The 15,059-nt window shown below is 40.5% G+C and overlaps 2 protein-coding genes across 2 annotated transcripts in view; one reads left to right on the plus strand and one right to left on the minus strand.

Annotated features, from left to right (window-relative positions):
- The window catches only part of LOC5574744 (protein shifted), a 63,527-nt gene that overhangs the window by 3,923 nt on the left and 44,545 nt on the right, over positions 1 to 15,059 (plus strand). The gene's annotated exons all lie outside the window — the stretch shown is intronic.
- Positions 495 to 9,085, minus strand: LOC5574740 (non-structural maintenance of chromosomes element 3 homolog). The gene is made up of 2 exons (XM_001655263.2): positions 8,623 to 9,085; positions 495 to 1,088 (listed from the first exon to the last, which is right to left on the minus strand). The coding sequence occupies exons 1-2, from the start codon at positions 8,950 to 8,952 to the stop codon at positions 594 to 596; spliced, it is 825 nt and encodes a 274-aa protein (XP_001655313.1). The 5' UTR covers positions 8,953 to 9,085; the 3' UTR covers positions 495 to 593.

Genomic DNA, 15,059 nt, shown 5'->3' on the forward strand with positions numbered 1-15,059 from the left:
TCCCACCATTGTAACGATTAAATGTGCAGTCATACATATTTTATAGATTAGAAATAGTAGCATGAAACGAGCTCACCAATTGATCCGTTATCCTTGACTGAGCAGCCACAATCCACTTTCAGCTTCACTCGTTTGCTCAGCTAGCACTCAGAAAAAAAAAAGAAATAGGCGCGCGACCCTAAAAAAACACGGACGACAGCTCGGGCTTTCTTGACGCACTGCTCAGGAGCAAGCGTCAAGGTCGTCGAAAGATCAAAAAGAACGAACCGATCGCGGCACTTTTTAACTTACTCCAACCGAACTCCCCGATCACGCCACTTTTTCACTTACTAGACCGACGCGCGACATGTTTGATCCTGCCCTCGTCGCTCGCTCCGGCAAAAGCAAGCGTCAAGGTCGAAAGATCAAACGGAACTCCATTTTGACAAAAAAATAAACCTTAAAACCCATTAATTAAAAGTATAGACTTGCCCTGGAATAATAATCAGTAAGTCTCTACTAGTCCTGAAAGCATTTGTTCTTCATTGATCGAACATTTTATTTATCACTCGGCAGGTACATTAAGAGTTCTTCCATTCGTCGCTTCCGTCATCTCAACCCTGTGTGTTATCCATGGAATCATCCGGGTCGTCATTCAGACCGTAGGCTTTCGTGTGCTGCGTAATGTAACAGATGGACGGTTTCCCCATAAGCTTGCAGATCGATTCCAGGATGTCACATTTGCTCAGTTCGTGCTCAGCTCGAACGCCCCATCCGTAGAAGTACCGGTCATCGTTCATTCCCTCGACGACCTGCTTGGTGCGCACCAGATAGGCTTGCTTGACGAACGTTTCTTGGACCAACTTCCGAACATCTCCAAAGAACGAGTGCTCCTCGTCGTCCGTGATGTTCAACTTTGCCAGAAAGTCCCACAAGCTCTCCTCCGGGATGTCTCCGTTCTTCATGAAGATATAACCCAGAATCAGGTACAGCAGAGTGTACTTTTGACGGTAGTCTTCGTTCATGTCCAAAACGGACCCGCAAGTAACAGTCGACACCAAAATGTAGCTTTTATTGCGATCAGTTTCGATAAGTTTGTATCCATAAACCTAAAAAGAAACAGATTTCAGGATTGGTAGAAATTCAGTATCTTTAAAATTGGAACTTTAGATATCTAATGAAAAAGAGACCAAACAGATGTAATGATTGAAGAGATAATATAAGATTTCTTCAAAGAAATCTCTTTTTTTTTTTGAATTTCCTACAAAATATTGCAAAGTTTTCGGTTGGAAATATTTTATTAGGAATTACTGCGTGGATTCTTCCTAAGATTCTTTCAGAAATTATTCTAGATTTTTTAAGGTGATTATAGAACGAAGCCACACCTCAAAATTTCAAGAGCACAAGGCTTGAGAACCAAACAGCGCTCCACGTTGAAAATTTATCCCATTGGTCACCACCAGCAAGCAAGCAGTTTGGTTGATTTTAAACGCGATCTGTTGTCAGATTCTTCAGTCTTGTGCACTTGTAAAATCAAAGTTTGGCTTCGTTTTATAATCACCTTAAAGGAATTTGTCAAAGATATCTTCAAAGATTTTTTTCAGTCATTTTCTAGGGATGTCTTCAGAAAAATGTCAAAGATTTTTTTCAGAATTTATTGAGGAATGGAAGAATAATTAATATATTCCCTCTATCATCTCTGGAGGAATGGGACGCGTTTGGGTCGTTTGGCATAATAGTCATTTGGCATAATGGACGTTTGGCATAATCATTGAAAACTGAGTTGCTATGTTTTTGGCATTACCATTGCTAACATTCTCATTATGTGATTTTCGCTTTTTTTGGTCATAGGCTGTTCTTTCTCATTACGTTGTTAAACTAGTGGTTTGCATTGTAACTACTAACATTTTCATCAAAAATTTTCCCTTCTTTTGATCTTCTTTTAGATAGCACTATTTTAATTTCTAATTTCTTTTCTTTTGAGCCAAACGTGCATTATGCCAAATGACCATTATGCCAAACGACTTTATGCCAAATGGCTTTAAGCCAAATGACTTTATGCCAAACGGGGTAGCCCCGTAACTGGAAAAAATGGTCAAGGTAATCTTGTAGATTTTCCTGAAAAAATCCCTATACGAATTACTTCAAACAATGTGGAATAATTCTCTGTGTTCCTTTTCATGGTAGAGACTCCGGATTGTACAAGAGGCTTGGTAAATCCATCTGCAGCTTGGTCCTTAGTATTCACGTAGTTGATTACCACTGAACCCTTTTCAATAGCATCGTGAACAAAGTGAAAACGTATATCGACATGCTTTGTCCTAGGGTTGTAGCTTCCATTTTTGGCTATGGCGATAGCAGATTGATTATCACAGAAAATCTTGATTTGTCTTTCTCCAAAAATTTGCTTCAGCATATTTCTCCACCAAAACGCTTCTTGAATCGTTCGTGATAACGCCATATATTCTGCCTCGCACGATGATAAAGCTACCGTTGGTTGCCTTTTAATATTCCATGAAATCGCTCCACCTTGAAGCATGAAAACGTATCCCGTAGTTGATCGTCGAGTGTCCATATCTCCTCCCCAATCGGCATCGGTGAAGCCAATGATTTCATCGTTGCCTTTCTTGTTGAACGAGAGCTTGTTGTTGATCGTTCCCTTCAAATAACGGAAAATCCTTTTGACGGCCGCCCAATGTTTTTGACCTGCATTGCTACTAAATTGACTAACTGCGTTGACTGCATAGCAAATATCCGGACGCGTGGCTTGTGATATGTATTGCAAACATACGACAGCTTCTTTGTATGGAACCTTTTTCATTTCTTCAATTTCTTCCTCTGATTTCGGGGCCATTGATTTGTCCAAACGCTCGCTAGGTTCGAATGGTGTTGAAACGGGATGACTATTTGCCAAATTGAATCTGTCCAGTACGTCTTCAATATATTTACGTTGGTCTAACAATAATTCTCCTCGTTCCTCATTTCTGGTGATTTGTAGTCCTAAGCAATACTTCGTTTGACCTAAATCCTTCATGCGAAATCGGTTACACTAGAATTTCTTCATGCGTTTCTTCATGTTTGTGTCATTAGTGAATATAAGCAAATCGTCTACGTAAATTGTAATAAACAGCATATTCTCTCCTTCAATTGAATAGTACAAGCAAGGATCCGTTTTTGATTGTTCCAGTCCAATTTCTCGTAACGTTTTATCAAGCTGCTGATTCCATATTCTACTAGATTGCTTGAGGCCGTAAAGCAATCTTTGAAGTCGGCACACCTTCGTCGGATCCGTTACAAATCCCTCTGGCTGCTGCATATGGATTACTTCATTGTTTAGCTTACCTTGTACAAATGCTGTGATTGCATCCATTTGATCTACCTCCAAATCGAATTTTACCGCTAATGCCATCAAATATCGTAATGTCGAATATCGCACTACCGGAGCGTACACTTCATCATAGTCGATGTCTGGCCTCTGTGAGCATCCTTTGACCACTAAACGTGCCTTATAGCAGTCAACTTTTCCATCTGATCCTCGTTTTATTTTAAAAACCCATTTATTCTTGATGGCTTTTGCTCCGTCTGGTAAGTCTTCCAGGATCCACGTTTGATTGGACTGCAGTGCAGCGATCTCCGCCTGCATCGCCTCGAGCCATAGCTTCCGGTCTGGTCTGCTCAATGCCTCTTCATAGGTGGTTGGATCGCTCATTGTCTCGATACTGTTCATTGTAGAGTTACCGTGTATGATTCTGGCCGTCGACTGTGGGTTTTGAGATACAATTTGGCCAGTATACGTACTATAAGTTATAAAATCAGTATAATTGCCTGGGTGGCGGCGCTCCCGACCGCTGCGCCTAAACTCATGCTCTTGGAAAGCTGGTCTAACTGATTGCGGTGGGAGCGCAATCTCGTCGCTAGCATCTTCAAAATCGTTCCCTGAACTGCTGCTGGTATCGCTAGAATCTTCCCCATCATCATTTGCTACGTTGGATATCTCTTTTTCATTTGCTATCGGTTCATTTTCATTTACCTGTTCTCCTTCCAGCATCTCTGGGGCTCGCAGTTCGTCAATCACTTCAGAAAATTCAATTTCCAAAAAATCTACCTTATCATCTCTGTTGGCTATTTCTCCATTGCATTGATCTTCATTGAGTATCTTCACATCTCTGCTAATAATAATCCCTCCATTCTCCGGGTTGTACAGTCGGTAGCCTTTAACATCATCTGCATAACCGACGAATACACATTTCGTTGATTTTGGATCCAACTTCAACCTTTCCTGTTTCGGAACATGCACCATGGCAACAGAACCAAAAATCTTCAAATGTCCAACGTACGGCTTCTTATTCGTCCACGCTTCTTCTGGAGTTTTACCATGAAACGTTCGTGTTGGGCTGCGATTGATTAAATATACCGCAGTATTCACAGCTTCAGCCCAAAATTTCTTCTGCATTTTTGCGTCATTCAACATGCTTCGAGCTTTCTCCAGAATTGTTATATTCATTCTTTACGCCACTCCGTTCTGTTCTGATGTGTACGGACAAGATTACTGATGCCGGATACCATCCCGCCTGAAACTTTCTTCAAACCGACCGTTGAAAATTCTCGTCCATTGTCGCTTCTTAAAATTTTCAACTTGAAACCAGTTTGTCGTTCAACCATTGCTTTAAAATCTTCGTAAGCTTCATATACTTGATCTTTGGTCCGCAGGGTATACACAAAAACTTTCCTAGTAGCATCATCAATAAAACTAACGAAATATCGACTACCGGCCAACGAAGGTACCTCAAATGGTCCGCATAAATCCGTATGTACGAGCTCCAACGGCTTGCTTGCTCTTCACTGTTTGGAAATGGGTCTCGGGAATGTTTGCCTTGAAAACATGCTACGCAATTCAAATTCTCCATCTTGTTCAATTGGAAGCCAGTGACCATCTGCTTCAGTTGTTTCAAACTCTGCACATTCAGGTGACCAAGCCTTCGATGCCATACTTCCAACTCACTTGATAAAAACGCATTTTGTACCTGCCGGTTCAATCGATATAATCCTCCTTCGGCTACTCCCGACGCAAAAACTTGTCCATTTTCATCCAGCACTGTACAGCCACTTGCTGTGAACTTCACCGTGAAACCTTTGCTGCATATCTTGCCGACTGACAAAAGATTAGCTGCCAAATCCGGAACTTCTAGGACTTCTTGTACATCCACAGGGCCTTCATCACAATCCAGAATAATGACGCCTTTGACTCTGGTGTGGTGGCACCAGGTCCGTCCCACTCGGGCTCAGATTGGGTACCACTTCTAGTACTGCATTTGGTCCCTCGGTAGTGCAAAAGGTACCCAAGTTTGACAGATCGCAGTACGTTTTGGACGGCATTCTAGATTACCTTATGAGCCATAAAATTTTGGGAAACTGCAAGGGACATGGGGGTCTTTAATTTGTCTTTGGTGGCACTAGAGTCGAAATACCATTCTCCTTGGTCCACGTCACCGACTGCCAAAACAGCGCACATTGCTCGTCCCTTGCTGCTCTTCTGGTTAGGCTTCTCGGGACAATTTGCTGCGTAATGTCCTACCTTCTGACAATTATAGCACGCTCGATCCTCTTTGACTCTTGTTGATTGCTTCTTACGACGCTGGGGTTGGTGTTCTCGCTCCGCTCCGCTGTAGAATGCTCCCTCATCTCTTGCGCTTCGTGGTCCATGTTTCACCTTAACGTCTTGCAGGATTTTCGCTTTCACTGCATCTGCCTTCATAGCTTGTCCAGACGCTTCTAAACCCATCACCATCGGGGCATAATACTTGGGTAGTCCCATCAATAATAGAGACGCTAACCACTCATCGGCTACGGGGAACTTGATTTCTGCTAGCTTGTGACTTGTTGAGAACAACGGATCCACATATGCTTCCGTACTTTCAAAATTCTCCAACCGTATCGACGTTAGTTGCTGCAACAAACCAATCCTCCGATAAATTCCATCGTCTTGAAATGCTGACTTCAACTTGTTCCAGGCTTCTTGTGCGTCCTTCGCATCCATGACTAGACTGTAGTTAGTCTTTTCGAGACTGAGACAAATTGTTGATAACGCTCGCATTCGAATATCTTCATCGACGACTTGACTCTCCTTTGGCATAATAGCGCACCAGGAACCTTCACGTATTAAGGTCATCTTCATGGCGAACGCCCATGACGCGTAATTTTCTCGGCCTTTGAGCTTCTCGATCGAAAGAGATATGCTATTACTACCAGTCGCACGAACCACTCTCGGATCTACAGTACTTCCTGCCCTTGATCCAGATTGAACTGCACCGGAAACTGCATCTCCAGATCCTCCGCTACCAGCGCTCGAGAATATCTTCACAATTATCGTTTGATAAACTTAAAACTTCTTCAGGACTACGTTACGGCCAAATTCGGATTTGCGTTACGGCCAATGTCCTGGGCCCATAACCTATCGTAAGTAAAAACACGTCTGATAGGGTTTAACGTTGGAAAGCGAATGAAAAGTTTTATTGATTATTACAACTAACAAACTTCGGTTACTAAGGTCGTCATGGATTACCGTTTTGACTCATATTCCGAACACTTAAGGTCAACAAGGACTTCAAATGGATCTGATTGGTATAAATTGGCTGATATTTGTGTAAATTTTAATTCCTTCGCAAAGTTTAACGGTTAGCTGTTGGGTGTACCAATAATTATGTTGCTTTTATTAGTTTTAGTGTTGGTTTTACGTAAAAGTATGGAACAACATTTTGATTCAAATGCCGAACACTGTGTTCATTCTGTCTCATATTCCGAACACCTTGATTCAAATTCCGAACAGCAGGAATTAATCGTATTCAAATGAATAATTTGGCAAATAAATAAATGTGAGCTTTTTCTACTGGTCTCAAACTAGAGAATCATCACCACTCCCACGGTATGAATTATATTGGAGACTTTAAAATTGAATTGCAATTAACTGCCATTTCCTTGTTATTTGGTGACATATTTCAGCGAAACATTTCAACCAAATCGCCATACAAAAACCAAGTGTTCGGAATATGAGTCTGTTCGGAATTTGAGACAAAACGGTACTTGATGCTAACACATCTCTTGAAGCGCCGCTAGAAGAAATTATGGGGTATTTGGTGGAGGAATCAGAATCTGAGAAGAAATTCCTGAAGAACTTGTGAGATAGACTTTAGAGACTTTAGAGACCGTTTGGGTTAGAATAGAAGCTTAAGAGACCTTCCGTTAAAAACAGACTTTTTGAAGATTTTCTTTAATATAGAGACCAAGTCTCTAAAAAAAAAGACCTGAGAGGATAATTATTGAAGTTACCCCAGAGATACCATCAGGTATGTCCTCCAGGAATTTAAGCAATGACTGACTCTACCATCGTTTTTTTATTCAAGAATTCCACCAAGATTTCTATTTATAACATCTTCAAAAGTTCAACCAGTATTTTCTCCAGGGATTTTCTAACATTTCTTATGATGTTGTCGCTCAGAATGTGTTCAATATTTATACAAGAAATTTCTCTAAGAATAGCTTCAGGAACTACTCCAGAGAACCCTTAGAGAATCATTCTTTGGAAAGTTTTCCAAGAAAATATTCAATGATTTTTCCCAAGAATATCCCCAGGATTTTTTTAGACATTTTGGGAGGGATGTTTGGAAGATTATTAAATATATTTCCTCGAATAATTGGAAGAATTGTTGAAGAAATTCTTAAGAGGAAATGTGAATGAATTTTTTGAAGAATTCAAATGAAAATGCCTGAAAGGATCACTGGAGAAATAGGCATAGGATTTCTTGCAGATCTCATGGAAAATTGCACGCTTCGTAATACGATAGTAAACTTATCCACTTTTCGTAAAATATTTTAGTTTATTATAATATAGAATCATATTGTTTCATAAACATTTTATTTTGGCGGAGAGAGGATAGATCAAGCCTTTCCTGTACAACTAGGGAAATCAGTGGAAGTATAAGTCAAAACATATCTAGAAGAAACCCTGAGGAAAATTTTCACTGTAATCCTTAGGGAAAGCACAGTATGTATCAGCGATGGTGTGCTCAAGGATTTTTCGGTGCAAATTCTGAAGAAATTTATTCAAGTATCCCTTGGAACACCGCTGGAAGAATTTCTCTGAAACTTGGTGGAATCTCTAGAGGTATTTTTTGAAGGATCTCTGGATGAGTTCCTAAACGTATGCCAGAAGAAACCTCCGAAGAAATCGCTGGTAAAAATTCTGAAGCTTTTATTTTTAATTAAAGTTTGTGAAACCCTCAATTAATTTTGGAATAATAGAACTTTTTATTTGTGAAAATTACTCGAGGTATGTTCGAAGGAACTGCAAGAGTCATTTGTGGATGAAAATAATAAAGGAAATTTCTTGAAAAATATGAAGAAATTTAATGAGGAATCCCTGGTAGAGCTCTTAATAGATTTGTTGGAATTATCCCTGTAGGAATTTGAAAGTCATTCATGAGGCTGAGACGAATCGACATTCTAAGACAAAAAGACATTTAATGTTCTAATACAGACTTTAGAGACCTGTATTAAAATAGTGATCGTCTTTGAAAAGAGACCCGCAACCAGCCCTGAGATATTGAAGTCACTGATTTTACCCTTCTCCCCGAATTATCACCTTACCTCAGCCAACTCGTTCGTGACCTGGTCGATAATCTTCGGGAAAAGCCGGCTATTCCCTGCAAGTGCATTTTTCACCAAATCCGGTTTCTTGATGAGATGCTTGTTCGCCGACAGGTTCAGGATGGTCTTTACCATGTTGATCACCATCTGGTCCAGATCCGCATCGTCCGAGCCGTTCTCCTGTTGGCTTGGGCCGGCGGCCACTTGTTGGCTTCCGCTAGGGCGAGCCTGCGTTTGGGATTGAGACTGGCTGGGTCCAGCTCGTCCACTGCGAGGCACTTTTGCGACCGATGATTGCGACTGCGACAGGGTACCACTTGAACGCGGCATTTTATTTCACTTTAAAATCGCGCACTGAATCACAACTGAATCGAAAAATTTAAAAATTTGCTTAAACAACGAAGATTTTTGTTTCGCGCCGACGAATTCGCGTTTTGTTTTCGTTTTCGGCGATAAGGGCGGTATTCAGTATCAGCAGAAGTGTTGCATCGCATGAGCAAAGTGTCACGTCACCGACACCACACAAACGCTTAAACGCTAGCAGAATTGAAGCAAAACATTAGAAAATGGTCCAAGGCCCAGATGTGGGACAAAATTCAGATTATAACTCCAGTCCACATTTGGAATTTCATTTGGGCAAAAAAACAACTATGACATTGATTCATCAGTACGCTTCGTACCTCCGTACTTGGCGTACACGAATTCTCTCTGCTCTTGGAAGTTTTTTTTTTAAACTACCTAAAGCAATAAAACAGTACTTTTCAGTGCTAAAATTAACGGTACTTTTCAGGCCTACTAAAACAATACTTTTCAGTGCTATTTTTTCTACACTCAGACGCCAATAGGGTGATATTCAAAACTGAAAAGGCAATAGATGACTCTTTTTCAGTGATAGTAAAAACGAAATCCTGAAGCAAAGAAAGCACAATGGAAGATGAACTAAACACAAAAATGTATGTATTCATATTACGCTTGATTTCTAATCACTACTTTTTCGGTCCAGTTTCCTAGTTGCAAGTAATTTACGTTTTTCATTATTTCCCAAACGTTTTGACAGTTCACCGACTACCATAAGCCATTTTACGAGACGTTTCGGAACAGCTGATCGCCGCAACGGCGTCAATTGACAGGAGACCTGGGATTAAATCCAGCGTGATTTTCAATAACGCCTCATCTTACCAAACGAGGACATGGAGAAAATGACAAAAATGAGATCCAAAAATGTTCGTTACTGCAACATTACACCTAGTTGTTGTATCAGCTACCTCTTTGTTACCCAAATTGCACATAAAAAGGCACTTTTGAGATTAGAAATATTTTAATAATTTTTCTCTATTTAAGTTTTCGCCTGTATGAAAAGCTACGCTAGAAATGCGCACAGTCATCAACCATCATCGTCGCGAAAACTGACGACTATGATTGAATTCTCCCAGGTCTCCTGTCATTTGACCAGCTTCGTAAAATGGCTCATACCGTTCAATTACACTAGAGTTTGTATCCTTTGACAGATACGCGTAATTCGACCTCAACTGTAAAGCCGTCTGCAGTGTCGTGTACTAGACTTGACTTGAAGAAAACAATCATTAGCACAAACTATAGGTATAGTCATAATTCCCTAATGTTGTTTGGAAGGATCTTAAAATTTAAGAGCTATTAGGTTCATCCCATCTCTCTTTTGTTGGAACTTTAAATTTAAGGTGAAGATAAATCGAAGCCAAACTTAAAATTTCAAGAGCACAAATCTGGAGAACCGAACACCCGTTTGAGCTGATGTATGATTTTCCAGATTTGTGCTCTTGAAAATTTGAGGTTTGGCTTCGTTTTATCTTCATCTTAAGAGCATACATCACGGGAACGATTAGTAGGTATCAAGTTGAAAAGTCATGTATTGCCGTTGCTTTGGTCTTTGTTGAGTAGCGTCGTAGGTACCTGTTTGTTATTTTTTTCATACTCTCCGCCACATACAATTTCCAAGGAGAAGAAACATTTCGCAAAATGTTGATATCGGTCGTCGTAATTGTATGACCCTCTGAAAAGGCATGTTCTGCCACCTTAGATTTGAAATCGTAAGTCATCTCCTTGTCTATCGTCTTCTGAGCTTTTCCTATTCCCGCTAAGTGTTCCTTGAATCTAACCTCGAGAGACCGCTTTGTTTGACCAACGTAGACCTTGCTGCAGTGAGAACAACTAATACTGTAAACACCAGCTTTGTTTAGTGTGTTTACCGGATCCTTGGTAGAGAGCGACGAAGTCTCAAGTTGAATGTCTCTGCTGGAAAATTTTAAAATTCCTTAGCTTTGGGCGGAGCTGTTTGCTGATGTGTATGTCGTATGGGATGAAGACTCTCTCCATGGGTTCGGTGATAGGGGTGATTGTCGTCAAAGCACCCAAGTAACCAGTAAGCACGATAATGCGGCACGGTAACAGCATTATATGCGCATATAGGGTAATCATTTGATGCATGTCAGTTTTATATACGCATATAATGCTATTATAATGCCAGAAAAGGCGAAATAGCGTGCCATTATAGTGCCAAGATATAACCGTGCTTCTCTGCACCACTAATGTTGATATAAGACCACGTGAGAAACGTCAGTTGTTTTCGCCAGGTTTTTAGGGCGAATATTTTGTGCTTTCGCGTACGCAGCCAGAGAGCTTTCGCGTATGCGGCCAAGCAACTGGTACACGAGGTAAATAAATGAATGAATGAAAATGGAAACCTCTAATAGTATGCAAAAAATGTAATAAAATGATACAGATAGTACTTCTCCGTATCAGACATATTCGTTTTGGTAGTTTTCATCCTTTTGAGGACTTGCAATTGCCACATTTTGATCCTCGTTTTATGATGATGAAATTCCTCATTTTGCGTCTCGAACCTGCGACACCCGTATTGTTGAGTTGTTGTCCTGCTCCTTTGCTCCTACGGCCACATAAGATGAATATTATTGGAAAGAAAAGTGACCAATTTAAATCATCAATTTTCCCCGTCATAAAACCTGCAATTGTAGTAGTGAGAAGATTTATGTTTGACTCCCTCTTACCACTATATGCAAACACAAAGCACGTGGTATATCTGTCAAAACACTGGGTGGCATTTAAACATGCCCTGTATTCGAATATAAAGCCAATATAGTGCTTATTTAATGTCTGTATGCATCAGGCTTAGAAGCATTAATGATGCTGTAATAGGGTTTCTATGCAGCGGAAGTGCTGTTATAAGGTGTGTAAGCATTTGTGGTGCTATTATAATGCATGTACGCATCTATGATGCTGATTAAGGGCTTATTATTAGTGCTTATGGTTACTTGGGCACTCCGGATAAGCTGTATTTCCTTTTTATCGACGATGGCTTTTATCGTCCTTTCCTTGTATCCGTTTGTTCTTGCCGTCTCGTAAATGTATTCCAGTTCCTTGGTCTTTTCGTCTTCGCTGAGGGGTAGAGTTTGCATCCTGTGGATCATGTGGTGAAATGCTGCCATCTTATGCTGGAATGAATGATTCGATGTCTAGGGGAGAACTCGCTGGGTGTTTGTAGGCTTCCTATATATTTTGAAGCTGTAAGATGAACTTTCTTCCCTGGTGACAAGTAGATCCAATAACGATGGTTTTCCATCCCTCTCCTCCTCGTGGGTGAACTTAATATCGTTGTGTACGCTGTTGATTGTATCCAAAATTCTAGCCAGATCGTTCCGCTTGATAACGCTGAAAATGTCGTCGACGTATCTCCACCATTTATCCGGTAATACTCACTGTTTCTTTAAATTTTCCTCAAAATTCGCCATGAATATTTCGCAAAAATGGGGAGCGAGGGTTTCCCATGGGGACTCCTTTCGTTTGCTTGTAGAAATTTTTCCGAAATTGGAAGTAGTTCTCGTCCATGTACAATCTTGACAATCTCATATATGTCCTGATTTAGGGAATCCTTTACTGGAACGCTGGGGAAAAGAGCCACTACGTCGAAAGAAACCATCCTAGATGTGTTCTATCTATAATAGTTTCTGGGAGAACTCCTGGGTGTTTTAAATGACCTAGTGGGGAATGGATTCGGCATACTCTGGAATTCCTTGACTAAGTATTTCGCCAGTATATGAGTGGGGTATCCGTCGGTCGAAAAGATTTCTCGCATTTCTTTTCCCGGCTTGTGAATCATCGGAAGTCCTTTGATCCGTGGAAGAATAGGGTTTGACTCTTTCAAACGAGCCTCGCCAATGATCGGCTTGCAGTCCTTCAGGGTTTTGTCTGTCAGCTGTAATGTGCTGGACATTCTCCGAGCTGATGACACTCGGCAAGCCAATCATCAGTACTCCCAATTGCTTCGCTGTGTATCTACCCGGTAGATTCTGTTCTCCACATTTTAAAACGTAATAAGTGGCGTCAAAATTGATTCCGCCACCCTCGACAACCGCTATTTTGGCATCAAAGGTATACGTGATTACCAAGGATTTTCGTTTTGCATAAGCCGATAACTATTCGTACGATGGACGCACATTCTTCACGGAAACATTTCTGTTCTGCATGTAGTGCCAGATCAATTCATCGATAATGTTATAGTTACTACCCGAATCGATCATCATTTCGATGAGTATAATGCCAACTTTGCACCAGACCATCTCGTCATGGTTATCGCTAATTGCATATACAAAGGATCTCTGAGATGTAGTGTTCGGAATCGGTATAGAAATACTATTTTCTCGTAGCTGCCTTTTAGTGGTCAGCTCAAACTGCAAAAGTATATTGAGTTTTTTTTTAGTTCTTAATTGATTATAAACTTACATTGAATTTTGAAACTTACAAGAAATAGTTCCCTTCTCCTCTTGCGATGTTCTCTATTCAACTGATAACTTCCAGCGCTAACCCTATTTATTTTATATAATGTTAACCAATGGAAATGTTCAAAACTATACTGATTAATTTTACTTACGATCTATTCAATTTGGGATTTCCCAACTAGCTTTCGGATGATCGCCCTATTCTCCTTCAATTGAACCCAACGATCGTGTAACTGTAGCCTGTGCGGATCAAATTCATATTGATTTCATGGCATCTATATAACACTTTGCACAATCTACTTACTATTTCACTTGTGCTAGTTCGCTGTCACTAATTCACACACAGATTAGCGGTTTTTGTCACGAAATCACGATTTTAAGGGTATAATCATAAAACACTTATTATCATCTGCTGCTTTCAGAATGTAAACATGGTTTTTGATTTGTTTTTATTTACCTTCATTCGTACATTTCTTGGCGCGTATAGGCCTTTTCATGTGACAGATCCGTCTATGCATTTGTTTACATCGGTGGAGGACCGGTGCTAACGCGGGCCTGTCATTTTCATAGAAGAAATGTCAAAGTACTTTCCGATCAGCTGATTTGAGACGTCATTTGAATAGGCCTATATTCGCTACTCGGTTGCTCCCTTCTCACTTCTCACTTCATTGTGAACACACGGTTGAGTACAGTGATGCCCCGACGTGCTCAACATGTAGCTTCATCCTTTACAGCACGTGATTCGGGCAAATAGTTGGCTTCAACGGCGTCGACTCTTGGCATTTAGTAACGGTGAAGTCGAGTCTAGTACACGACACTGAAGACGGCCTTACAGTTGAGGTCGAAATACGCGTATCTGTCAAAGGATACAAACTCTAGTGGAATTAAATGGTATAGTACTAAATTCGGTTTTTTTTTCATCTACTTATAGGTATTCTACTAAACAGCTCGAAGATTTATTATCAACGGTGATGATGTTGATAATTAGAAGATTTGCGCTTCTTTGATCGTGGTTGTTTGATTTCCACTTTATTGGAATCGAATCGGCACTTTTTCGAGAAGTGTCCGATATTAACACAATAAATTGTGACACTTTACGTTCTTTGCCAAACAGTGCTCTTCGGGCTTGCGAAGTCTTCTGCCACACTCGGTAGCTTGATGATTGGGCTTCCATCCTGATTTGTCTTCATTCTTCGGTGATATCTTGTTCACGAATGTGCTGCCACGAGTCGGTCGTAAGCTGTTTCCTGCGAGTTGATTCAATTCACGAATCTGATAAATTAGTGTTGACAAGATTCGCCAGATCGTCCAGGTTTATGTTAGGCTTCTCCAGTATCTTGCGTCGTAGTTCCGGTGGTGGAAGACTGTTATTGTCAACCACGGTTGCATCTCGGCTTACTTCTTCTATGGTCTCAAATCGAAACTTCGTTGTCAAAACTTTGACTAGAAAGATACTCTTGAGTTTTCTCTTCTTCTTCTTCTTGCCAATTGCAGCGGCGATGTATTCGAACTGTCTTTTGTAGTCTTTTGTAGAACCATGACTGGCGCACCTCCGTTATTGGAACAATATCGCATTCGAATGGTTGTAATTTGAACAACTGGTCTTCCATCTGCGTTAATTGAATTATAGACAAAATGTTATATGATAGCGTCTCTATTTCAAAA

This window comes from Aedes aegypti, chromosome 1, assembly GCF_002204515.2.
Source record: "Aedes aegypti strain LVP_AGWG chromosome 1, AaegL5.0 Primary Assembly, whole genome shotgun sequence".
Taxonomy (NCBI): domain Eukaryota; kingdom Metazoa; phylum Arthropoda; class Insecta; order Diptera; family Culicidae; genus Aedes; species Aedes aegypti.